Source organism: Branchiostoma lanceolatum, chromosome 14 (genome assembly GCF_035083965.1).
Source record: "Branchiostoma lanceolatum isolate klBraLanc5 chromosome 14, klBraLanc5.hap2, whole genome shotgun sequence".
NCBI classification, from domain to species: domain Eukaryota; kingdom Metazoa; phylum Chordata; class Leptocardii; order Amphioxiformes; family Branchiostomatidae; genus Branchiostoma; species Branchiostoma lanceolatum.
This window is the reverse complement of record NC_089735.1, coordinates 5,633,470-5,657,562: the sequence shown is the minus strand read 5'-3', so window position 1 is coordinate 5,657,562 and position 24,093 is coordinate 5,633,470. Positions and strand designations below refer to the sequence as shown.

Here is a 24,093-nt window from a genome sequence, read left to right as displayed (position 1 = left end):
CACAACTCCTTGGAGGAAGATGATGGAATGCAGACGATGTTTTCCCTGCAAACTGCTACTCTAGAGACGTCTCTATTGCCTACTAGAGCTTCTTCCTAATCCACCCTATAATAAACAGGGATTAGGCATGTTGACATATCACTATGAACAGCAATCCTGTGGGATAGAAAAGGATAACTTTTGCCTGCTATTCCTCAAAACTTTATGAGATGTCAATGGGTAGATTACAATTTTTCTTCTTTTTGTACAATAGTACATGTTCATCTACATGTACCTTGACTGCCTTATGTCATATGATAGGACTAAGTCTACGCTGCAATTAAACAACCTAGGAAACAAAGTGACTTTCTTTTTTTCTGTCAAAGTCTAGTCCACCCATTAAGTTTGTATTGGATACAACATAAACTCATAAGGGAGAGAGATTTGTACTAAGACTGAACGCAGTAATTACAGGGTGTAAGATTGGGGCCATCAAGGGCAAAAGTACAAGGAAACTTGTAACCTTTTTCATTCCCAAGATGCTCTGGCATAAAAGGATGTTTGGCCAGTATTCTATCACTGTCTCATTGATTTATGTGCAATGTGAAATGGGGGCTTTAGGTTCACCACACCAAGAGGTACAAGTTTAAGAAACAACAATTACTATTTCTCTCTAAGTACATTTTGTCTGTTTTTCTTCAACCATTTGTACAACAGTCACCCTTATCAGTTCTTACAATATACACATGTACAGCATATATGGACTGCTATGTCTATGTCTCCATCAGTCAAAGCCTGTGTTTTACAGTTTTTGGTAATCTGTTACTGTCCAATATTCTCAAATTTGCCTTAATAGAAAACATGAATAATACAGTCATATTATTGTTTACATAAAATAAACACCAAAGAAGCAGATGTATACGAAAAGTAAATTTTCTGACTATAGTTTTTCCAGTTAGTATGCTGAACTAACATTAACAGTGACAAGTGTAACCTGAACCACTTGGCTTTGGACAAGGTCACGCTTCCTGAGTAGCAAGGTCAATGTTACATACTTACAAGGGCACCCTCCAGCAGTTGTTGTACTATGGGGAAGAACCTTGGCTCTGGTTCAAGAAAACACTTCTTATCATAAAGACAGATCACCGGTCAAAGTGAACATGTCTACTGTTAAGGACTGGTCCCCATGAGACTTTACAACAAAATCGAAGTCAAGTACAAGGATTTCAGTAGAAAAAGATCAATTATTCATCTCGATATGATGTTTGACTGGGAACTGTCAGTGTAAGTCAAATTCATGGGAAATGACGTTGAACATAACTCTTAACTGATAACCAAACTGTCATACTTTATGGAATAAATTCACTGCAGAGAAAAGCTGGTCATTGGGCAGAGGTTGTTGATTGAATTTTAAAAAACGTTGTGTGATCGAAGTTGTTCTGAAAATGTATGCATGTATGTATCTGAAAAGTGCAGCAGTCTAAACGTTTTTCTTCCTAATCTTGAACGGTCCACCTGCCTATCACCCCTGCCTCTGGAGAAACGTGAAGTCGATACTGAAGATACTGTAGGCTTGATTTATCACATGAGAACAGTGCTTAAGGCTGTTTATAAAGTAGAGCAATACAATAAAACTTGTGTAAGTGCACCTGTACATAAGGACCACCTGGCCAATGTGACTACTTTTTCGTGGTTCCTTAGACGATTAGGAATACTGTCTATAGTGACCACCTGTCCACAAATTAGACCAAAATTTATCGGTTCCCTGAGTAGTCTTCTTACGCAGCTTTGACTGTATTGAATTCAGGTCCACAATTGGGCCTCACAATTGTCAACTGTCTATCGAACCTTCTACAGACATTTTTTTTCAACCAAATAAGCATTGGATAGTTGGCATGTTGACGAATAAACCTCTACATGGATTTTGTTGATTTTTGCAAGTAGGCCTTACACTAATCAACAAGTGGTTAAGATTCGAGAAAGCCTGGATTCAAATCTAACAACAGGAATTTCCTTACTGCTGCTACATAATTATGATCACTATCGAAACTTTTGCTGTCGTCATTACTGTTTGCAATCCAAGCACCATGCTTACAGTTAGTTTGTCCTGATTCTGTCAACAACTTGTTCTAAATCATGAGCACAAAAGTGACTTATGGTTTAACACTTCAGATTACTTCACATATATGAAAATACATGTGCTGGGTGACTACTGATATATCAATAGATGAATGTACCTTCAGTCTGCGGATACAGAAAGGCCATGGGTCACATAGTTACTATTGATTACTATAGTCATCAAGCAATACCTGCTTGTTTAATGTCAATAACATTGACTGGAAATAGCCCTCAATTTGAATTAGTTATCTGATACTGCTATATCTCACTCAAGCCTTGCCCTATAGGAGTTTCAGGATAATCATTTGTAAGAAAATGCTTTATGGATAATTCATGTGTTAAGTCAACGGCATTTGAGTAAGGCTTGCTAAAGTGGAAAATTTCTATCTTGACTGGAAGGAACGATATGAGTTTGTTTTGAAGGCAATGTCCTTTCCATCTTAGCTTTAACACACAGATAAAATATATATGGAAATATATATGGAAATGGTCTACAACAGTTGATATTGATTGTGTGGCACACTGAATTTGAATGCGTAGCCCTATGAACAGTCTAGGATAATGTAGAGTTAAAAAGCTCATTTTTGCATAACAAAAATAAAAGAGCTTGCAAACAAGGTTGATCACTACAATAAAGACAAACACTTTTCTTGGAGGGTTGGTTTACTTTGTCAGGGAAGTCCCCTGTATTATTTCCTCTGTAGATTAGGCTGTAACAAGACAGGATTGTGACTTCATTCATCATGTGCTATACAGTGCTAAGCAGACTTTGGGGACACGCTATATTAATTTTCATCATCCCAGCAGTTAACTGTACATGATTGATTTCATCAAGCCTACTAAATCCTTTGGACATGTTGCATCCCAAAACTACTGTCGAATTAAAACATCAGAAAATACAGAAAGGGTTTTAAACACCAAAACCTGAATGTCACCAAAACCTAAAGGTAAAGAACTTCGATCCCTCTAGTAGTGAAGTGCTTGGTCATGAATGTAAATTGTTATCATTTTGTCCACTGCAAGAAAAATGTTAGAATATCTTAGTCTTCTTCCATGATACCAGTGATGCACAGGTTGCTGTTTCTCCAATACCTTTCACAACGCGTCCTGGTTGTCACCCACTTTCCAAGGTGCTGAAACATTAGCTGCTGTGCAAAGGTGCCTGAACTTTGCCCTCATTGACCCTAACTGATTCAAATGTCCAGAACTCGGCATATTGAAGTCAGCTTCCACCAACACTGCATAATAGGTGATCTTGGAAAACAGGTCAGGGTCATTAACTTCTGAATAACAAGCCTCTGCTGTTACTGCATCAGGATGGCCAGCCCATTACCACAGACATTTTTTCCTTTATTCAGTTCATCATCAGGTATCGTAAGGCTTTACAAGCACTGAACAAGATCCAGCACAGCAGGACCATACTATGATATGAGGTATGGGTTCCCTCATTAGTGCATGCGTGAGGATGCAAAGTTACCTAGTAGCGTGCCAATATCATGATTTCCTGTAGAAAAATCATGCACGTCAAAACCATGCAGAGACCAGAAGAGCATCTAATTACATGATAACATTTTTTCAACAAGTGGAACTCTTATTGCTCAGGGAGAAGAGGCAATCCCAAGGCCCACAACAACCTGGCATCCAGAGTAGTTTGATTATTCCATATTACACATTCAGGCTCTGGCCTGTTCATCCTAGGGGAGGCATTAGGATACCTCTGCCATTCAAAGTCTTACCATCTATAGATTTCCCAGATCAAAGATAATCCTGCCCATCCATCACTCTCTGGTGACTGAACGAGTGGTTAACACTGCCTCTGGGTTGGAGATCTACGGAACCATCTAAAGTCAACCTTGACCAGCTTCATTTGCCTGCTTTGACTTCCAAAGATAACCCTTTTGAAAAAGTGCCAAACTATTTAATTACTAACTAGTAGAGATACGGCTTGCATCCTGCTCCTTGATCGTCAGCAAATGCACATAGGAATATAACATTCCCGGTATGAAGTTACAAAGTATTGATCAATCTGTCATTTCAATGTTTCAGCAACCCCAAATCAAGCTAACCCAGATGAGTCCCCTTGGTGATCAGTCTTTCTTTTGTATGCTTTTGTGGTTGATGAATTCTAGTTCATCCCAGCAACATGTTATGTCACTAATTGCATTTCTGTGAAACATTTCAATTAGTTACAGGAGCTTTGTCTTTTTCCTCCAGGGAGACAAGAATAATGTGAAAGAAAAAATGTCTTTTAACACTTCACCTAACAAAATATGGTAAAAATACCCATGAGATATCAGGGATTGAATGTTTTCCCCAACTTGGGTTTGGTAGGTGGAGGTTTGAGTACTATTAGAAAAGCAAAAGCAACATGGCAATGCTACATTTCAGCGAGACACATTTTACCACATAAACTACATCTTTGCATGCCAGGCTTACATATTCATAGTGCAACTTTTGTCTCGTGTTAGGCCATACTGATTTGATTACATGGATGACACCCTCTGGGCACCTCCGGACAAAAATTGTTGCACATGAGGATGTCAGTGTTACCTTCTCAGCAATTCGGATCTTTCAGATCCAACTTATGTATGGGTTTATAAACCAGAACAATCAGTGACGTTTTTGATGCTTATTTAACATTTTGATCAGCTCAAACAACAGATCTTCTGATCAATATTGCCTGTGTTGTCTTCCTGAGAGTGATACAGTAAGAGTTGAAGGCTGCTTTAGTTAGACGGGTACTTTACTGTGAATTACACTGTATATCGTAAGGTTGACATCTGGTGCAAGGAATTGTGAGCTTTGTAGGTAGCAAACTTGTATGACTTAATGTAAATGCATTTAAGTAGGGAGAAAATGGACTGTTCGCAGTGGTTTTAAGTTCGCGTTTTGAACAATAGTAGCACTACAGTCATAGGTGGGCAAAACGTTTCGCGGTGGTAGTAAGTTTGCGCTGAAAGTTTACCGTAAAAACCGCAAACATAAAACCACCGCGAACATTTCTACATTTACAGTAATATGATTTATCAACACTGATCCAATTATAGTTTTCTTTGAAACACTTTAAATAAAAGAAACGCATTGAACACAAAGTTTTTCAAAGTCCTTCCCATACCATATGACATTAATAAATCTATTATTACATGTGATATTGGAACAGCATTAGATGAGAAATATCAACTGGCAAATTCAGTAGACTGTCGGTCAATGGTCGATTGAATCTATCCCATCATGCAACACTGATGTAATCTGCACTGGGCAACAAAAGCAATGTTGCTTCTAACAAATTATGTCATTTTCTACTCTATGATTTGTTGCTTTCAAAGGTTATAATCAGCTATATCCAAACAGGTCACATGCATTTGAACTCTACAGAGTTCTATCCTTATCACACTTCTTCCAGTTGCAACCTTTGACCCAATACCAGCCAAAAGACAACGTTGTCATAAACAAGAAGCCAATATGTAACTCTGATAAAGGATAAAACCGATGTGCCCAGAATAAACGCTGTCGAGATCAAAAGTATGGAACAATAAAGGAATGCTGCTACATGAATTTTTTTTCAATACACAAGTATGAACAGCATCATGTTGGAATAACGGCTAAGGTGTTTGGCCCAGAACACACAAAGTTCTGGGTTCCAATGCCCAGACATGCCACCAATGTTGTGCCCTTGGGAAAGGCACTTTACACAACTTTTCTCCGGCTCTCAAACAGGCTATGGGACTACTTTTACCTTCACCTACCTTTACACAAGTCTACAATCATGTGAAAATAAGTTTACAGCAAGGCTTCCTGTCAACATCACTCAATGTTAAACAAATCATGGCATCTAGAGGGCAATCCGTAATATAGACATATAAAGAACTCTGGATGAAGTAATGCATGCTGGCATGTGTGCTTCATGTGCATTGTCAAGTTTCATCTGCTTACCCTATCACAAAAAAGAATGGTGGTCACATTCTGGTGTTTCAAAAAGGCTTTGACATTGTAAACCATATCATCTCAACAAACCATACAATTGTCTCCTGCAATGTATTATATCATCACATTTATACAAAAATGGCAACAAGAACAGACATGTATACATCATCTCGGCATCCAAAATGTAATACTGAAAACTACTTGTAACAGTTAAATATACCAAAGAAGTCACCAGGCATTTCAGAAACACAATTTCCATGCTGTCAGCAGAAGATTTCAACACCATAAAGCCTTCAGATCAATACCTTAACAAGATGTAATGAAATCTGGATTATCTAATACTGGCTGGCATTTTGGTCCATTTACAAAACCAACTCATGCAGCAATCGGCTTTCTTTACGAGACCTTCAGAACACATCGCCTCCAATGAGAAAACCAGTTACGTGGACACTTGATGTACCGTAAATGCCTTTACGTTCACAGGGATTCAATTTTGCAGTAGGGAGAAAATGGAGTGCTTGCGGTGGGTTTTAGTTCGCGGTTGAAACAAGGGGGTTGGCGGGCAGAAGACAGAACAAGTGCTTTTGCAGTGGTTTTAAGTCACCGCAAATACCATGAACATTACACCACAGTGAAAATTTCAACAGTACAGTATTCCTTAACGCACTTGGTGACAATGCTGTAAATGCAGAAATGTTTGCAGTGGTTTTATGTTCGCGGTTTTGGCGGCGATGTTTCACTGTGAAATAAAAACCACCGCAAACATTTTTGTCCGATACTGTAGCAGTATGTGACTCTAGCGCTGCCGCAAACTTAAAACCACAGAAAACACTCCATTTTCACCTTAGCGCGAAACAAAAACCATGCGAAGTTAAATGCATTTACAGTAATTAACTGGGGTTGTAGACGTCATTCCTGATAAACTGCCAAGCTGTACTTTGGGGGTCATAAAGGGTACTGGTCTCAGGTGCCACTAGTCCTATCTGGTGTTGATCTTACAGAACAAACATAAGCACTGCACATCCAAGTAGATCATGTCTTCTCATTTATGTTGCAGTAAAGAAATAATACTGGCTTGACTGCAGCTGCCTCAGGCTTTTTGTTCCCATACGTTGATTATTCAACGTCTATACAGCCTAAATCATCATGAATTTAGGTCAGTCTACACATTGAGACCAGGATGAAATTGTTGCTTTAAAGAAATGTCCTGGCCTATCTGCTCAATTGATCTTCCCTAATGCAAGGACAGGCACTGTTCCTAATGTTCATCATCATCATCAAGGTGTCCAAGACACCATCAGAAGCATTACCAACAATGATAGCCTGCAGAAAGGCTATAGGGGTCAGAGGTCATATCAAGAAACGTAAAGGGACACTACAGTTACTACATTGTATACTGTATTTTGTGCATGACTGATCAAGCCATACTTCAAACTATTCTTTTGTGCACAAAAGTTCTACATCACTTTAGGGTCATGTAAAATGCATCTAGGAACTAGGTAGGGAGGTCGGTGAAAGGCATCACAAATCTTGACTGCTTCCATTCTCACTGACGACACAATATGCAGGTCAATCGTTCCATAAGCACTCAAAGCAGCAGGACATAAAAACAGAGTACATGTACATCTTAAACTTTTTCTCTACTAAATGTTCATGACAAAGCTGTTGACAGTATAATGGTATAGTGGTCAAATATATTTTCAAATAGATGCTCTTGTATAACACAAAAAGTTTGGAATCCTGATTTTGGTCAATGATGCAAAAAGCTTTTTTATTACCCTTTACAATGAAGGTCCATTTATTATGACCGTACATTCATGGGTTGAGCACCAGGGCTACTTACGTGAGTAGGTCGCTCTGGTGTGTCAGTAAATACTTGGTATCTTTGTGCAGAGTAACAAATAACCCTTCCACTGACAGTATCAGTGATACATGTAAGTATACAATTGGTAAAAAAAACCCAGAGAAATGATTTATCAAATCTACATGTAAGTTTCCAAACTTTTCGTGCTGAGTGTAGAAGGGTACGTGTAGATAGAAAGAAAGCCAAACCTACAACAAATATAAATACCTTCAGATGACTTTTTGCCTACAGTTTTTTTGCATGCCTGGATAATGTAAACAAGACAATGTTACCTACTTCACATGACACCCTCATTCAGTACACTTCTCTATATTCAAGTATTATTCTCTAAGGCATTATTCGATTAACCTCTTGATATAAAAGAAAGTGTAATCCCGACTTTTATCTTTGGAAGAATTAGGACAATTGATCTACTGACCATGTACTTTCCCACATCGGAAGCTACTGGTCAATAAACCAACGACCTGGAACTGATACTTAAGACAGGCTAGGTCAATTTCCTCAGTAGTATGCAGGGAGTAAACCTTCATCCAATTCCCAAGGTGCCATTCCCAATTTTCCAGCAAAAGCTTGTCAAGACCTTAATGGCTCTTGAAATGCTGTGGGAAATTTCTCACACTGAAAGAGAATTTGACTCTAGCCAGGAGGATTCTTAAGAAAGTAGGAGTGGATAACTGAAGATAAACATAAGGAGAAGCTTTGCACCACAGGTCATCATCATCGGTCGACCCCCGGGGGGGACAGGGCAAGTCCATGCACAACTCCCGACCACACCAGTCTATCTGCCATGGCCGCACTAAGGTCTACCACAGGTACATATGTATCAGAGACAGAAAGTTTTCACTATCATACTTTCCCTTTTCTAGTCATAGTTCTCATATACAGTCATAGACACAATGTAAAGCTGGACATCTTATTACAAACATTTCAGATATAAAACTGGTACAGTCAAACCTGTACAAGTAACCACCTCTACATAAAGACCATCCCCACATAAGGACCACCTGGCCATTGACATACCTTCAAACCTGTACAAGTGATCACCTCTACATAAGTACCACCTGTCCATTGTGACTGTTTCTGTTGTGATCCCTTAGAAAATTATTCCTATTTACAAAAGCTTTAAGAATCCTATCTATAGTGACCACCTGTCCACATAGACCATCTATTTTAGTGGTCTTCTTGGGCAGGTTTGACTGTACGCTCGTCCATTTTATTTACATAAATTTCACAATACATGTATTCTGGGAGTTTAATAACTTAAGATAGTTATTATGCGGGGTTAATGATCTGAAGCCCAGCGTCCTAGTGAAAGTGTAAGATGCCCAACTGTGTTGGGATGTCTTGTATCAGGCAGTGAATGGTAGAGTGAGTCAGAAGGTACCTTCTCAGAAGGTAGAAGGAATGAGAAGATACTGATTACAGGATGCGACTCAGAGAATGGGCAAGTCAGTATTGTCAAGGGAGGTATGCCCCCGGGATGTGAGGGAATATAAGATGGAGAAGAGTAAAAGGAAATCACTTGTCCAGGCTCCCAACACAGAGATTATCTGTTCTCTCTTCTCTGTGTATCCTTGACCAGTAGCCAAGTTATCCACAAGCAAAGTCTCATTTTCCCTAACTGGCCACCCATGCTGAGACCCACGACCCACTTTTCTTTTCGGTTGCTCTCACTGAGGTGCACAATCTCCCCCTAGCTTCCAAGATCTACATAGCAACATGAGAAAGACGCTTTCCATGATTGGTGGTCTTGCCTAACTAGTTGATAGGACAGCAATAACCAAAATCCCAGCCTACATAGGATTGGCAAGAACTCCAACAGTACCATCCATAAAAGCAGACACAACAGTGTAATATACTCACTGGTTTCAATGTTCAAGCAATCACAATCTACAAATATATAAAATACTTCATCTTTATCATTTAATGTAATACCAGATATTCTACATTTTGTGGCACTGATAGATGTAAAAACTCCATTTTGACAGTGATCTATTGCAAATTGCCATTTTTTTCATTTGATGGCATTCTACTTAACTGTGTGTGCAGCAGTCTGTGAGTGACCTCTTCACCTCGATACCTGATGCCCAGCAGCCAATCTTCCAGCACCATGGCCAGTGAAGCACCATGGGACAACCACCAGGGAATGTGGTGTGGATATATTTAGCCAGTGCATGTAGTACTGACTCATTGATGATAGCTATCAATGGCATAAGGGATGATGCAAGAATAACTGACAAGAGACGAGTAATAAACAGACTTTTATTTCACATGAACATAAGGTTCTCCTTAAAAGAACAAATCGGTTTTGAAACAGACACAACATTTGTATTCACATAACATCATCACATAGAGCCAAGCAGACATGCAAGTATAGTAACCATGCTAAATGCCATCACATAAATCATACAGACATACAAGTTTAGAACACACAAACATAGTACACATGATATCTCTCATCCTTCGTCGCACTTCTACTGTCAAAGTGCATATCCTGTGCATTTGGACTTTGCTTATTTTGCTGAGTTGAAACAAAGTTTAGTGATTCACTATGTTAATCACTAACATAAATGAGCTTCCATGCTGATATCCCATGCATTTAGACTTAAAATATGGCAACTGTCAAGCATGCCATGCCTAAACTCGTCAGTTTCCAATGGGGAATACCAGGTACGTGCATCTCTGTTATCTTATCCCAGGGGATAAATTCTTTCCCTACTGGATATACGATTGGAGAGTTGCCAAAATCCTTTTCAAATTCACATCTTCCAAATTGCAACGTGTGAATGTGCATCCCGGTCCCAAATGAGCCAAGTTGAGAGCACAAGAGATAACATGCCCTCTTGACTACCAATTCTCATCGCTGCCATGGCAAGGAGACTCGTTAATTGGCAGCAGCACAACTTCACACATGAATGGTGGGTAAAATAGTCTTCGGAGACTTCAGTACTTGATCAGCCACCTGCCTACCTAAGGCAACTGTGGCAACTTTCCAGTAGACAGTAGCACAAGCTATAGTCTAGAATTTTCTGTGATCACCTTTTCAACATTTTGATTTTGATTTGGAAAATTTGTTCCTGAACCATTATACATGCACATGTGTGATCCTCAAATCAAAGTGATTTATAATAGACCTGAAATTGGCAGAAATACATGTTAACTTACTTGGCATCCAAAACTTCTTTAACTGCCTTGCATTTTCTGCCCTGACCATGATGTAACATGTTAAAGATTCTATAAATACTCCATTTGACCAAGCAAGAAACGAATCTTGTTTGAAGACTGGAAAAGAAAGTTTTACTTAAATTTCTAGCATTATGCTAGAATTACTTTCTTCACTTAAGAAAAACAAGAATAAAACTCTTCATGCAAGAATTAACATTCTTCGATTTTTTAGTGTTTCTTGATTTTTCTCGAATTTTTTTGTATAAGAAATTTTTTTCGCAATAAGAAAAAAACAAGAAAACAAGAAAAATAAGAAAAAAACATTTTTTGTAGTGCAGCAGTGGGTGTCAGGAACTGAAACTGCATATATGACAGATGAAGTTGGCCTTTACCTGGGCTTTGCAATAAAGGTCAAGATGATGACGTGTGGTCTGAAGACATGATATTTTTTCCTGATACTGTTCAAGTTGCTCCATGTACCCATAGTAGACTGTTAAGACTGGATTTTATCTTTTATCTTTTTGTTATGTTTTTTCTTCTTTCATATTTACTGATGATGACGATTTACTGGTGTAGATTGGATGCACAATACTTAGTCTGCTGCAGCAGCTGTTTCCATCTACTAAAACTCCTCAGACAGCAAGTGTTAATAGCACACTTCCTCACTCTTCAGCATCTTACAACAGTCACACTCATCCATTCAGTTATAGCAGCAAGACATGGCATACATGTACATTCACATGGAACAGTCATTGTCACTTCACCACATACAAGAGTCTGCCTTACAAAACAGTGACTGACACAACAGTTATGAAAATGGTACTGTTTAGGCCCCCATTCCACTAGGCGACAATCTCACCACGGCTTTGCTGCAACCTAAATTAGATTTGTGTAACCCTTGACTTCATAATTGGAATATCAATAAAAATAGACAAGTATGACTGAAAAGACAACAACCACACAAAGTGTAAAATCTGTATGCTATCTGTGAAATTCGTTAAGATATAGTCAAATTCTAGGTTGCAGTGCTAGTGGAATGGGGGGTGCTAGTACCAAATCTACAGCATGCAGACTTACTGTAGATAGAGCAGGAGATCGAGAGGACAGATCAGACTCCGAGATGTTGACAGTTGGAGGGAGGGACCGCTTGATGGGCTTTAGAGAGGTGGCCTACAGCAGACCAAAAAGAACTTCATCAACAACATTGGTAAACAATAGAACAATCAAGAAGTACAAAAACGTTCAAGGTACATAAGCATCTTTGTACAAAAAGTACTTTCTGGAGTAAGAACAAGCTATTCACTAACTACATTGTAATAACTGGTTGACTCACGAAAGACAAAGGTTTGAGTAAAACCAATACTACATAGATTATATTCAAGACCAAGTTTTAAAGATATGTGTTAAGATACATGTTTTCAAATGTTGAGTCATAGGCAATGATAATCATTATATTTTGACATATCAGATTTTATTTCTTACAATGAATGTCGTCCACTTCCGTCTCCCCCGACTGAATGTAACATGTCTTGTCCTGTATATACTGGGCCCTCTTGGAAATCAACATTTAATGTTGAAGGGGCAACCCTGCTATCTTGAGATAGAATAAATGAACAAATCAAAGTACAGCAAATTAAGTAACACAGCTATCACTTTGAAAGAAACAAAGCTAGGACTTTATTAGGACTTTAATATTGGGTGATGCTTAATATGTTTATTCATGGCAAACTGAAACTCTATTGTTTGACAGAATAATATATAATACATTTTACCAGCAGACGCAGATGCTGATGTGGCATCACTGACATATAGGTCACAGATGAGCTATGTAGGTCATCATCAGATAGTATCTGATTACCAGGCCATGCAATATTGTCTGAATCTGTCATCTATGAATATAAATATTCAAAAGTCCTGCTGATTTTGTCTACGTGTGTCATCCTGCCTGTTGCACACTTCCACTTATTGTGAAGCATTATGTACAAGTAGTAGATAGTTACAAACTTTGGGGAAGATGGGAAACGGAAGATGGGTTTTTAAACTTATACAATTCAATTTATCCCAAATATTCACATTTGCCGAATCCATCAAAAACTTTCTTCGTATTTTGTGCAATGGCATACTAGAAAACTAAGCCCAAACTAAAATGTACTTATGTCATAATATGAACAAGATGCTTTTGAGTATGTTTTTCCATGTTTTATTCAGTGTCTCAAACGATATTTGATAACACCGGGCGACACATGAATTGGTGACTTTCTGCTCTATTTCTGTTTAAAATTTCCTGCTATACTGATTTTGAACAGAGGTAAAATCACTGATACGAAGAGGAACAATTACAACTCAAAGCATTATAATCAAGCGGTCTCGACTTTATCACTCTCTCACTCTTGCGTAAAAAATAAAAATGAAGATACAGGCATTCTGTACTAATAGACACGCATGCTTCCACAGCACTGTTCAAAAACTTTTGATGAATATATCAATCCACGAAAGAAAATTTGACGATAACTCACTTAGAAACATTTCAACAGAACTTGAATAACCAGAGAGAAAAGTACTTTCTTTAACTGTTGGTGCCAAAATATGGGCATTTGGAGGGTACAGAACAAAGAAATCAAATTGGTGTGGCCTCAAATACGTACAGCGCAAAGCCAAGCCAAGAGATATAGCTCAAAGACATTGTAGGCCTACATTGGCCTACAACTGGTCTAACGATTTCTTAGTGCATGCTCCGCATAGAATTTTTTTAGTTGTAAATTAAAGAACATTACGGTGAGCAATGACTGTAATGACATTATATAAGCTAACTATAAAGACTTTTTTGTGTTGCTCTTCTTGAAGATTAGTTTGAGTGCTTTCTTCTATTAAGTTATAAATCATAATGATCAATATACCGAACAAATGGCCACATTATAATAACAATATGGTGCCTGTAATTTGTAAGAAAAAATACATGTGATCAAATTTTCAAGGCTGAAAACCCAACTCTTACTTATATTAATGACAGGCTTACATAAATTTTGCATAACGAAAAGGTTCTTGAATTTCCAGGTATTCTGACACAGATAGATTTAACATATTGCCATTTGTCACAAAAATCCCTTGTCAACTGCTACTAATAAAACTCCTCTGGCCATGATAATTCACATAGTTGGCTCTTGAACAATCAACCCAAAATGGTGCATTCGGCCACAGTATATAGTATTTAGATCAGAGTAGACTCTATATTGATGTTGTAAAATCTATGCACCTAAAGAGAGCTATATTGTTAATGCCTTTAAGTTCACATGGATTTGATTTTGCTGTAGAGAGAAAATGGAGTGTTTGCTGTGGTTTTTAGTTTGTGGTTGAAATAAGGGGGTAGGCGGCCAGAGGACAGAACAACCATTTTCCAAGTGGTTTAATTTCGCAGTGAAGAGCTCACCACAATAAAAAACCATGTACATTAGGCCACACCAATTTATTTTCTTGGTTAACGGAATTAAAAAAGTGCTTGAGTGCGCACATTTATCAGTATTTCTCTCACACATTTATCAGTATTGCTCTCCATTCATGGCTGTAATGAACACATAGTGGGTTAGAACAGCTGCATCTGACGAACTGTACTTTTAAATAGTAAAATTTTGCATCTCAAATTTGGCAGTTTGTCCAAAATCATTATGCAACAATCATAAGTCAGTATAAAAATGGATAATGTACAGTACAACTTAGTCCGGTCAAAATTGTCTAAAAAATTAAGGCTGTCCCAATTTTTGAGATATTTTCTGAACATTTTGTACTACTATTTTTGTTAGTGTTTGCACTGAGGAGTTGGGTAATCTAAAAAACTGCAAAACATTTAAGTGTTTTCAAGTTTTTAGATTGATTTCAGTTGAGTATCTCTCACCCAGCACACATTCTAAAGGGTACTTCAGACTCCATAAACCTTTCATTCTCAAGTTTCCACTTAAACTGTCCCTTTCAGCATTCATGTCTATTAGTCTTCCTTCACTGACCTCTTGCATAGACCTGTTTAACAGCTTATCAGTCATGTTGCTGTTGTCCATTCATAACAGTAATCCAAATGTAAATATCATTGGATTCAAAGTTATGTCTTTTAACATGTTAAGCCTGGTCATATTTCAAATTTCAATTACACGAGACTAGAATTTGAACCATTTGTTTTAGTGCATATAAAGCAGTCTAAGTTTGCTATGTTTCAAAAGGTGTCGAAGACTTTAGAAAGGCAATCTGTTACATTTAGTATTATAACATTGTAACCATTTGTTTTCATGATTTAATTACAAGAGTTGATGTATCCTGTTAAAAAGTAAAATACATATTCTAAAAGGACCAAACTTTGTCTCTAAGAAATACGTTCAAAGATTAACCCTGTTATTAGCTCTATGAAACATGGTTCTCACAAAAATATGTTTCAGAAAATTCAAAGTAATTCAGTCAGCCAATCACTACCACCAAAGAATTTTGCACAGGGCTAAAAATTCATTTTGGGGAATAGGTGCGCTGGTGCACTTGTCTTAAAATTTAGGTGCACAACAGACATTTTGGATGCACAACATATGATTATGTAGAACGTCAGCAAAATGTTATCACAAACTGTCTGCCTAAAGAACTTGGATCTGAAATTCTATCCAACTTCAAAATTTTACACAAGTAATACAATAAATGTGTTAAAATATTACCATTATAACATATACGTAACGTTAACCGTACACAAATATCTAGGTGCAATGTTGTACTCATAGTCAAAAACTAGGTGCACAGCTCCAATTCTGAGTGCACAAAAGTGCATACATAATTTTATGAACCCAGTATTTCGAGCCCTGGTGTTGAACATTATAGATATAGAATTAATCAAGCTGGAGTTTTGTTTTCAATGAATGATGGGTACTTTGCTTGATACATTTACTGGCACTGTGAAATTACAGAGAACCAAAGCTCCGTTAAATTGGATGTCTAATGTTTCTGGGAATTAATAATCTAATCTAGTGTTTGTTTACATACATTCTCTTCCCATGTGTATATGTATGCCTTGCAACATGTACAGGCACACTTTGTAGACAAGTGATATAAATGTGTGCTTTATGGAATTGTTTTTACTACATATGGGTCTCTTGGGAAAAGCTTTTAAGGCAACTTACCTTATTAGGATGGATTTGCATCCAAAGCAGACTAGCCAAAATGATGAATATTGTACATTTCTCCTAATAGCATGTCTGAGTCTCTAATACAGTCCCTTTTACTACCACCTATTAGATGTTGGCATTTGCAGATGGAGATTTGACTAGAAACTGGTCTGTTAGAATACAGGGAAACAACCAGTCTGCATCAGGGTATGAAACTGCAGACAGACAAATGAATCTGAATTGCTTTTGGAGTTCGTCTGAATATGTTCTGTTAACTTTCAGCCTGCTAAGGTAGCCATTTGGCACCAAATTTGTATTAGTTATGGGGTTAGGGAGCAGGGAGAAGGTTAAAGAACAACCATCTTGGAGTTTTCTGCATGAGAATTCCATGCTCCATTCAATCTTTTCTGGTCTGCTGCGTTTTATCTACCATCTCTACCATCTCGACCCATCATCCCCCGGAGTATCTACTTCCCAGCGTCAGAATAAATTGCACATTTCAACACAGAATGATTAAGTTTAAAATAATAATCTCACACCTTTTCGTGTGCTGTGTTTGGGCAGAATACAGACTGGAATCATGTTTAGTACCAAGTGTGCAGCTTGCTCAACTTTATAATCTGTTATTTCCCTTTATAGATGTCTATTTTCCATAACGTGACTGGAAAACAAAGTGGTATTTTACGAACAACATTATACGGGATAGTGAAGTTTATTGGAAAATGTAAAATAATGGCATCTTTTCCCATGTTGAGAGTATATATTTTGAGTCAGAAAACTGTGCCACCTTTACTGAGATGGATGCACTGCAGTACTACATGTATATCCAATAGCTACGGTTCACTGGAAATAATCTTTTGATGGTCTCATGCCAAGCTTTCTAAAGTCTGCCCGACAGTCAACTCCATCTTACATGAATTATACAGATAACAGCTGGCAGACTAATTATGGCTATTTTCCTTCTACTCATCAATGGATTTCTTCAAATTAAAAATGGTCTGTTTGGCTGTTTGTCACTTGGGACTACACAAATTTCAAACATCCTATTTTTGGATGGTGTTCAGTGCCAAAGAAATGCGTGTTTACCTGTGTGTGGATGGTGTTCAGCACTAGGGACAGGTGTATTTACCTGTGTGTGGAGGGTGTTTAGCACCAGGGACATGCATGTTTACTTGTGTGTGGATGGTGTTCAGAACCAGGGGCAGGCATGTTTACCTGTGTGTGGATATATATATGGTGTTCAGCACCAGGGGCAAGCATGCTCACTGGTGTGTGGATGGTGTTAAGCACGAAAGTAAGGTGTGTTTACCTGTGTGTGGATGGCGTTCAGCACCAAGGACATGCATGTTTACTTGTGTGTGATGGGTGTTCAGCACCAGGGACATGGGTGTTACCCATGTGTGGATGGTGTTCAGCACCAAGGACAAGCATCTTTACCTGTGTGTAGATTGTTCATTCATTCATTTGGTGGGCCGACTACTCTCTCTTTGCAGCCAGGGGCTGAACTGTGAGGAGCGCACAATTGACGGGGCTAGATCGCAAGGGTCTGGAGTGGCTGCCATTTGGCGCTAACTCAGGTGACCTCAATACGACAATTGCCCCATGTGCGGCCATAAGACTGTAGGTTTTGAACCACTCGCACCAGGAAGGACCCCTACTCTTTTCGATAAGTGCGGTGGGTTCTTTAACGTGCTCGAGGTGTGGCTCTCCTCAAACACGGGACCTCCATTTAACGTCCTATCCGAGGGACGTCCCTTACCGAAGCTAGGTACTCATTGTGAAGTGAGGAAAGTCGTGTAAAGTGCCTTTCCCAATGGCATATCGGTGGTTTCGAACCCGGTACCTCTCGGTTATGGCAGGAACACCCTACCGATAGTGCCACACAATGCCACTGTGTTCTGCACTAGGGACAGGCACAGTTGCCTGTGTGTGGATGGTGTTCAGCACCAAAGAAAGGTGTGTTAACCTGTGTGTGGATGGTGTTCAGCACCAGGAACATGCATGTTTACCAGTGTGTGGATGATGTTCAGCACCAAGGACAGGTATGTTTACCTGTGTGTGGATGATGTCCAGCACTAGGGACAGGCATGTTTACTTGTGTGTGGATGGTGTTCAGCACCAGAGACAGGTATGGATGGTGTTCAGCACCAAGGACAGGTATGTTTACCTGTGTGTGGATTGTGTTCTGCACTAGGGACAGGCACGGTTGCCTGTGTGTGCATGGTGTTCAGCACCAAAGAAAGGTGCGCTTGCCTGTGTGTCTATAGTCTTCAGCATCAGGGACATACCCATCAAACCATCACCATTTTATGATAATAACCATTTCTTTTAGCTGCCATAATCATTGACCTTCATATGAAACCTATTTTGGTGTTATGCTCGGTATCCAGTTTGTATGAATGTTACAAATTTACAGCCTCAAGACATTTAGACATCTGTTTATGCTATTTCTACATTCCAGTTTGCGTCTGACATGCACAGATACAGGAGGCATCTGCAATCAAAATGCATTTGACCTAGAAAGACATGTAGCAGCTCTGCCGATAATTCCTCACCCCGTGGTAGAACTAGCATACTCAGGAGACATTTGCTCGGCATGATCAGAACTCGAACTACCTTGCACTTTGTAACCTAAAGATATTTGCTTGGCTTTCCTTTTAGCCGCCAAGGTTATTGACCTTCATATGAAACCTAATTTATCATGCTACTCAATACTGATTCTACTGATGTAAATACAGACATTTTGATGCCTATTCACCGACTCTTGTTGATCTGAAATAAACATTTTACGCATTTGTTTTGTATGCAGGAGGCATCTGCAATTCAAAAGTATTTGACCGAGAAGACATGTTACAGTTCTGTCAATAATTTCTCACACTGCAGCAGAACTAGCATACTCAGGAGACATTTGCTTGGCATGATCAGAACTCAAGCTACCTTGCACTATGTACCCTAGAAATATTGGCACTTAAGTGCCATATCTAACAATAGACCATGGGTTGTAGAAACCCCAGTCTCACTACAAATTAACACAACTCTCATGTAGTCTGACATTCTAAGGCTAAGTCAAGTTCACCTCTCAGAGTCAGTTTTGAAACAAGTCCAAATGAATGAGTGGCGAGGGAGCAGAGATGATGGTGGCAACACTTACAGTCACTTCTAGTAATAATAAACAACAAATGGATTTCTTGATGTGTTCATGGAAAAAGATGAGAAAATATTACAAAATTTAAAGGACAATATGATGAATTCCCTGATTGCTTTTCATTTACATTCTTCATTTATGGAGATGATTGAAAAAAAAAACTTTTATTCAACATTACAGGCACAATCTTTTAGTTAACATTCAAAGTTCCTACACACAAGTCAATTTCCTATTATGATTATCAGATAGCAATTCAGATTTGCAAGATTTTCAGATTTTCTGGCTCTTCACTCATTTTTACAAATGTACTTGTAATACTGTCAACATTTGGAAACTGAGATACGATTTGCTCATCATAACAAGATTTGGACTGGATTTTCTGGCATTGCAATGCATGATTACATTCACAGCAAGAGTGACAATGTAGTACTAGCCAAATAGATATAGCTGAGATAGTGTTTTTATTAGATTTCTGCAAATGTGAACTAGAAATGTTATATTGCAATAATAACCAACAATCTTAGAGCCTGCCATTTTGAATGCAGCATCATGGGAAAGATCAACTTGAGGTTAACATATACGTCAGAAAGATAGAGGTCAAATTCACTGTTACAAAATCTATGGAATTCTGTATAGTCAACATTGGGTGAAAACTATGCACCACAACAAAGAACGGCATCTATGTGATGATGCCATGGTTGACTGCAAAGGATCATTCTGTTTTTATTAACTTAAATGGAGTCATTGCGGAACGTGCACGGGTAGAATTAACGAGGAGATTATACAGACAGACACTGCATTCTGATGTGCTGCTCCGTCCTGCCACTAATCTGCAATTCCATTCGCCATGATTGCCCAAATCGAGTGGAATCTGTTTTAGAGACCCATATTGTCTCTGTGGGGAATATGTAGTCACTAAACAAAACATGTCATTTGTCTCTAGTCTGCCAAATCAACTCCCAGCTCCTATCGTACCTAGCCCTCTCAAGGTCCCGTCTCCCTGATTGAAATTCAGACAATTTTTTAATGTGGCGAGAAGCCATGATGTTGGGATATCTTTCTTCCTACGGTTGCCATGGTAACATGGCGTAGAGACGGCAGCCAGGAGTAACGACCTCGCTGTTGACACTTTTAATATTCATAGCATCAAATACGGAGCAGATGGCTTCAAAAAATCACTAAATGGCGCCAATTAGAAACAAGAAAACAATGTACCGAACAAGATTTATGATGACATTAGGAAGATAAACAATCAACTCACTAATCAGTGGGACTTGATGGGCAATGAGACTGTACTAGGCAACAAAATCATCTATGTTCATGTCAGTATTGCCAAGCCATTTCCACGATATAACCCCAAGGCAAACATTATGTCTAGCCGTCTTCATGTTTCGGCAATTCCAGATCCAATTCCCGTGGATTGTTTCAGAAAACGTATCCAATCAATCTGGCCTCAGTTCATCACGAAGGCTTGAAAACATGTGTAATGAGATGGCAGGCAGCATGGTGCCAGAGATAGGCATTTACATATGGATCAGCCCTCACCTACCACGTTAAGGTTAGGGGATGGAACGATGACATCTGCTTTATATCATGTTGAGTTAAGACTTATGTAATATATAAGATAAAGTAACAGCTGACAAGGAAAACCACAGGTGCCTGTGCTGCCTGTAGTGCAGTACTGCTGGGGTCCCCTTTGTTGTGGTAGATGTAGGGGAGCCCCGCCATCATGTGGCATTATTCATTACATTCTACTAAACCTTGGAATTGTACAGAAACCCACACCTACCTGTTCTTCTTCCACGGTTGGGACCTGCTTATCATCTGGGGGTGGCTGCAAGGATTCCGTACTCGATGTTGGCGATTTTTTCTCCTTGTCTCTGCCTTTCTTCCTCAGCCTGAAGCAGTTACACCGTCGGAACATGCTGCCGTATGTTGTGATCAGTTGGCTCTGAGCACCATGTCAAAACAACGTGACTCCACACACGCCACACGTCTCCAGCTAGTTAGCCTATTGGGCACAGGCCATGCAGCTCAGCCAGCCGCCTATCGCGTTCCCCATGCCTGATCGTAAGGATTTAATTTTTATGGCAATCACACATACATCTCTGGAGGGCCCAGCCGCTCGTTCATAACACCTCAGTGTGTGGGAGACTATTCATGGACTCTCCCCTCTATTCCGCCAGGTTCAATGTGCTCGCCGGTCGTGCTTGTTTTCATCCAATGCAAAATCTACAAATAGGACCCAAGTAACTATTACTGAGGGGCGGTTGGGTACAAATAAAGGCATGGGGGTGGGTCTCATGCCGCTTCAATCATTTTGCATTTAGGTGCTGGCCACTTGAGCAAATAAAGAGGCAATCACAAATCCCCGTCAACCAATACAAATGGAGCTTTAAATGATTTAATCCAAGTAAATCTCAACAACTGAAGGCCCTACAAAGGACTACACCAAATGTATTTACAACTGGTACAGTAATGAAAACAAGGACTACTGTCCAACATATACATTTTGTAGAAATAAGAGTTGAAAACATCAGGGAAAAAACTATGCAAACAGAAATAGCAATTGTACCCCAATTTCCAGCACTAAGTTAAGATCATTTTTCTTCACAGGAAGAGTGGGGACATCGGAAACCCAGACATATCGACAATTCTACTATGAATTGCACATCAGGACCAGGGGAACCAATCAGTGGAGGTCAGCAAACTCCTCCATGATTACAGTGCTCTTAACAGGCATTCAATACTGCAATCAAAGGAAAGCACACTTCTGTTTCACTTTGTGGCTGACCAGAAAATGTCTCTCGATGTAAATGTGAGGATCCTTCAGGCATATGGAAAAAGAACTGGCCTTCAGGCATATGGAAAAAAGGAACTCTTTAACATGTGTCGCTGCAGATGAAAAAATTAATCTACCTTGCTGTACTGATTACTTTTGTCCCACATACATGTACATGTAATATACATGTAGGGGTGGCGGCCTAAATTTGTCACCTCAGAAATTTTCATTAAGTTTTAAATGATGAACAGGGTATGGTTGAATAGAGAAGATAGCAACTTTGATACAATATTTTTCGGTTTATTTGCCACAGCAACTTAAAGTGTGACAGACTGTGTGATTATGAAAGTCCTTAAGACAAGTTTAAGTGAAACCTCCTAATAGTCCTCAATTCAAGGGTGTTCTGTAAGCCAACATTGTGTGGAACTGGTGAGGTAAGAAGTTGAGAAAGGCAAGTCTCTTTTGGCTTTGTACATACACGGTCTCAACCACACAGGCAGCACAACTGCTAAGAAACAACTGAAGCTGAGAGCTAAACTCTTACCCACCAGCAGTTCAAAGAAAATAGGATTATCTACATTGTGAATCAGTAATGTTGACAGTGACACATTTGCTCCATTGTGGTCCCTAGAATTATTGACAAGGAGATTCTTCCTTACTGTGGCTGCTTGTTGAATCTAATTATTGAAGTGTACTTTTTTGGTTCCATTTAATATTGTTCTATAAATTGTTTTTAACATGTGCAAATAAATATCAAAAATAAAAAATAAAAAATAAAAGTATTAAAGTCTGAATCTAGCTCTATGTGTATGTGTAAGTATTGTTAGATTACTAGCCTAAGAAAAATCAGCTGGTTGTTTTGAGAAGTTCCAACATAAATGTTTGACCCATATCATCTCCAAATGACATGAAAATTTGGCTCCTCAAAGAAACTAACTCGCAATAGACTCTATCATCCTATCAACTGAGACCCTTTTCTCATGTCACACTTGGTGGCATAAGACATGTATCCCCACAACAGAACAAAACATATCCCTTTCCTATTGAAAATATTATTTCTACATGCATGAATGACTCCACATCTCATAGCCTAGACATATTGATCTACTAGACCCACACAATAATCCATTGTACGTGTACTTATGAAGTCTGTCAGCTTCTCATATGAAACCAACAAAAAAAGGTTGTGCACCTAAGTGTGCAGGATGAATACAAATTGTGCTGGGGATATTTTAATGTTGGTCTTTAGCTACCAGCTTAAGACATAAAAGTTTTGATATTCTAATTGTCATATTTCTTCTAATAACAGGATATGCCCATCACAGTACATTTTGGAAGGAGCCTTCTGATACAATGAGTTTATTACACAATGAAAGTTATGATTTGGAATAAAATATGTCCACGGAATGGGTATTATTAGTCTAAATCATTACCCAATATACACATACTAAGTATTGTCACACTTACAATCAAACAGAGTTCAAATTTCAAGATATACAATGTAGAACAGTTGATTCTTAACATTGTTTTTCCTATATACATACTACATGTATGTAAATTGTTGCTGTGGGAGCCAAAGTTTCTGTGTTTTATGAAACACCAAAATTATCATAATGTTGCACACATTACAGAAAGTTTAGATCTATACCTGTGCATGCATCCAGAATATCGAGAGGAATAATGTGAAGAAAGGATGGGGGAAAAGACAGTGTAGAGTTGACTATGACAATATTGCAAGCCTGGCCAGCCTTGATGTGTTGCTATGTTCAGCTTCATCTATAATTTATCAAGACATTTCCCATTCCATATCGCTATTGTCACCATCAATAATAGATTCAATACATACAAATTGTAATGTGATACTTATTACCTTGTCTTTTATGGTACAAATTGTACAATTGTCAAACCTGTTTACTTCACAGCCCAAACAAAATATCATTGGACACAGAGTTGCCAAATTCTATCTTTGCAAAGAATATAGATTTCA

The 24,093-nt window shown here is 38.7% G+C and overlaps 2 protein-coding genes across 3 annotated transcripts in view; one reads left to right on the top strand and one right to left on the bottom strand.

The window, feature by feature from the left end:
* LOC136448945 (peptidyl-prolyl cis-trans isomerase-like) overlaps positions 1 to 24,093 on the top strand; it is a 306,630-nt gene that overhangs the window by 201,981 nt on the left and 80,556 nt on the right. The window lies entirely within an intron of this gene.
* LOC136448937 (ankyrin-2-like) overlaps positions 1 to 24,093 on the bottom strand; it is a 208,899-nt gene that overhangs the window by 167,342 nt on the left and 17,464 nt on the right. Inside the window, exons 1-2 of one of the 2 annotated variants that reach the window (XM_066448658.1) lie at positions 21,114 to 21,429; positions 12,128 to 12,220 (exon numbers count right to left, since the gene is read on the bottom strand). The exons of the other annotated variant lie outside the window; for it this stretch is intronic. Coding sequence (XP_066304755.1) covers positions 12,128 to 12,220; positions 21,114 to 21,248 — 228 coding nt within the window. The 5' untranslated portion in view covers positions 21,249 to 21,429. Of the gene's footprint in view, positions 1 to 12,127; positions 12,221 to 21,113; positions 21,430 to 24,093 lie in introns of those variants that run through there. 2 annotated transcript variants of the gene reach the window in all.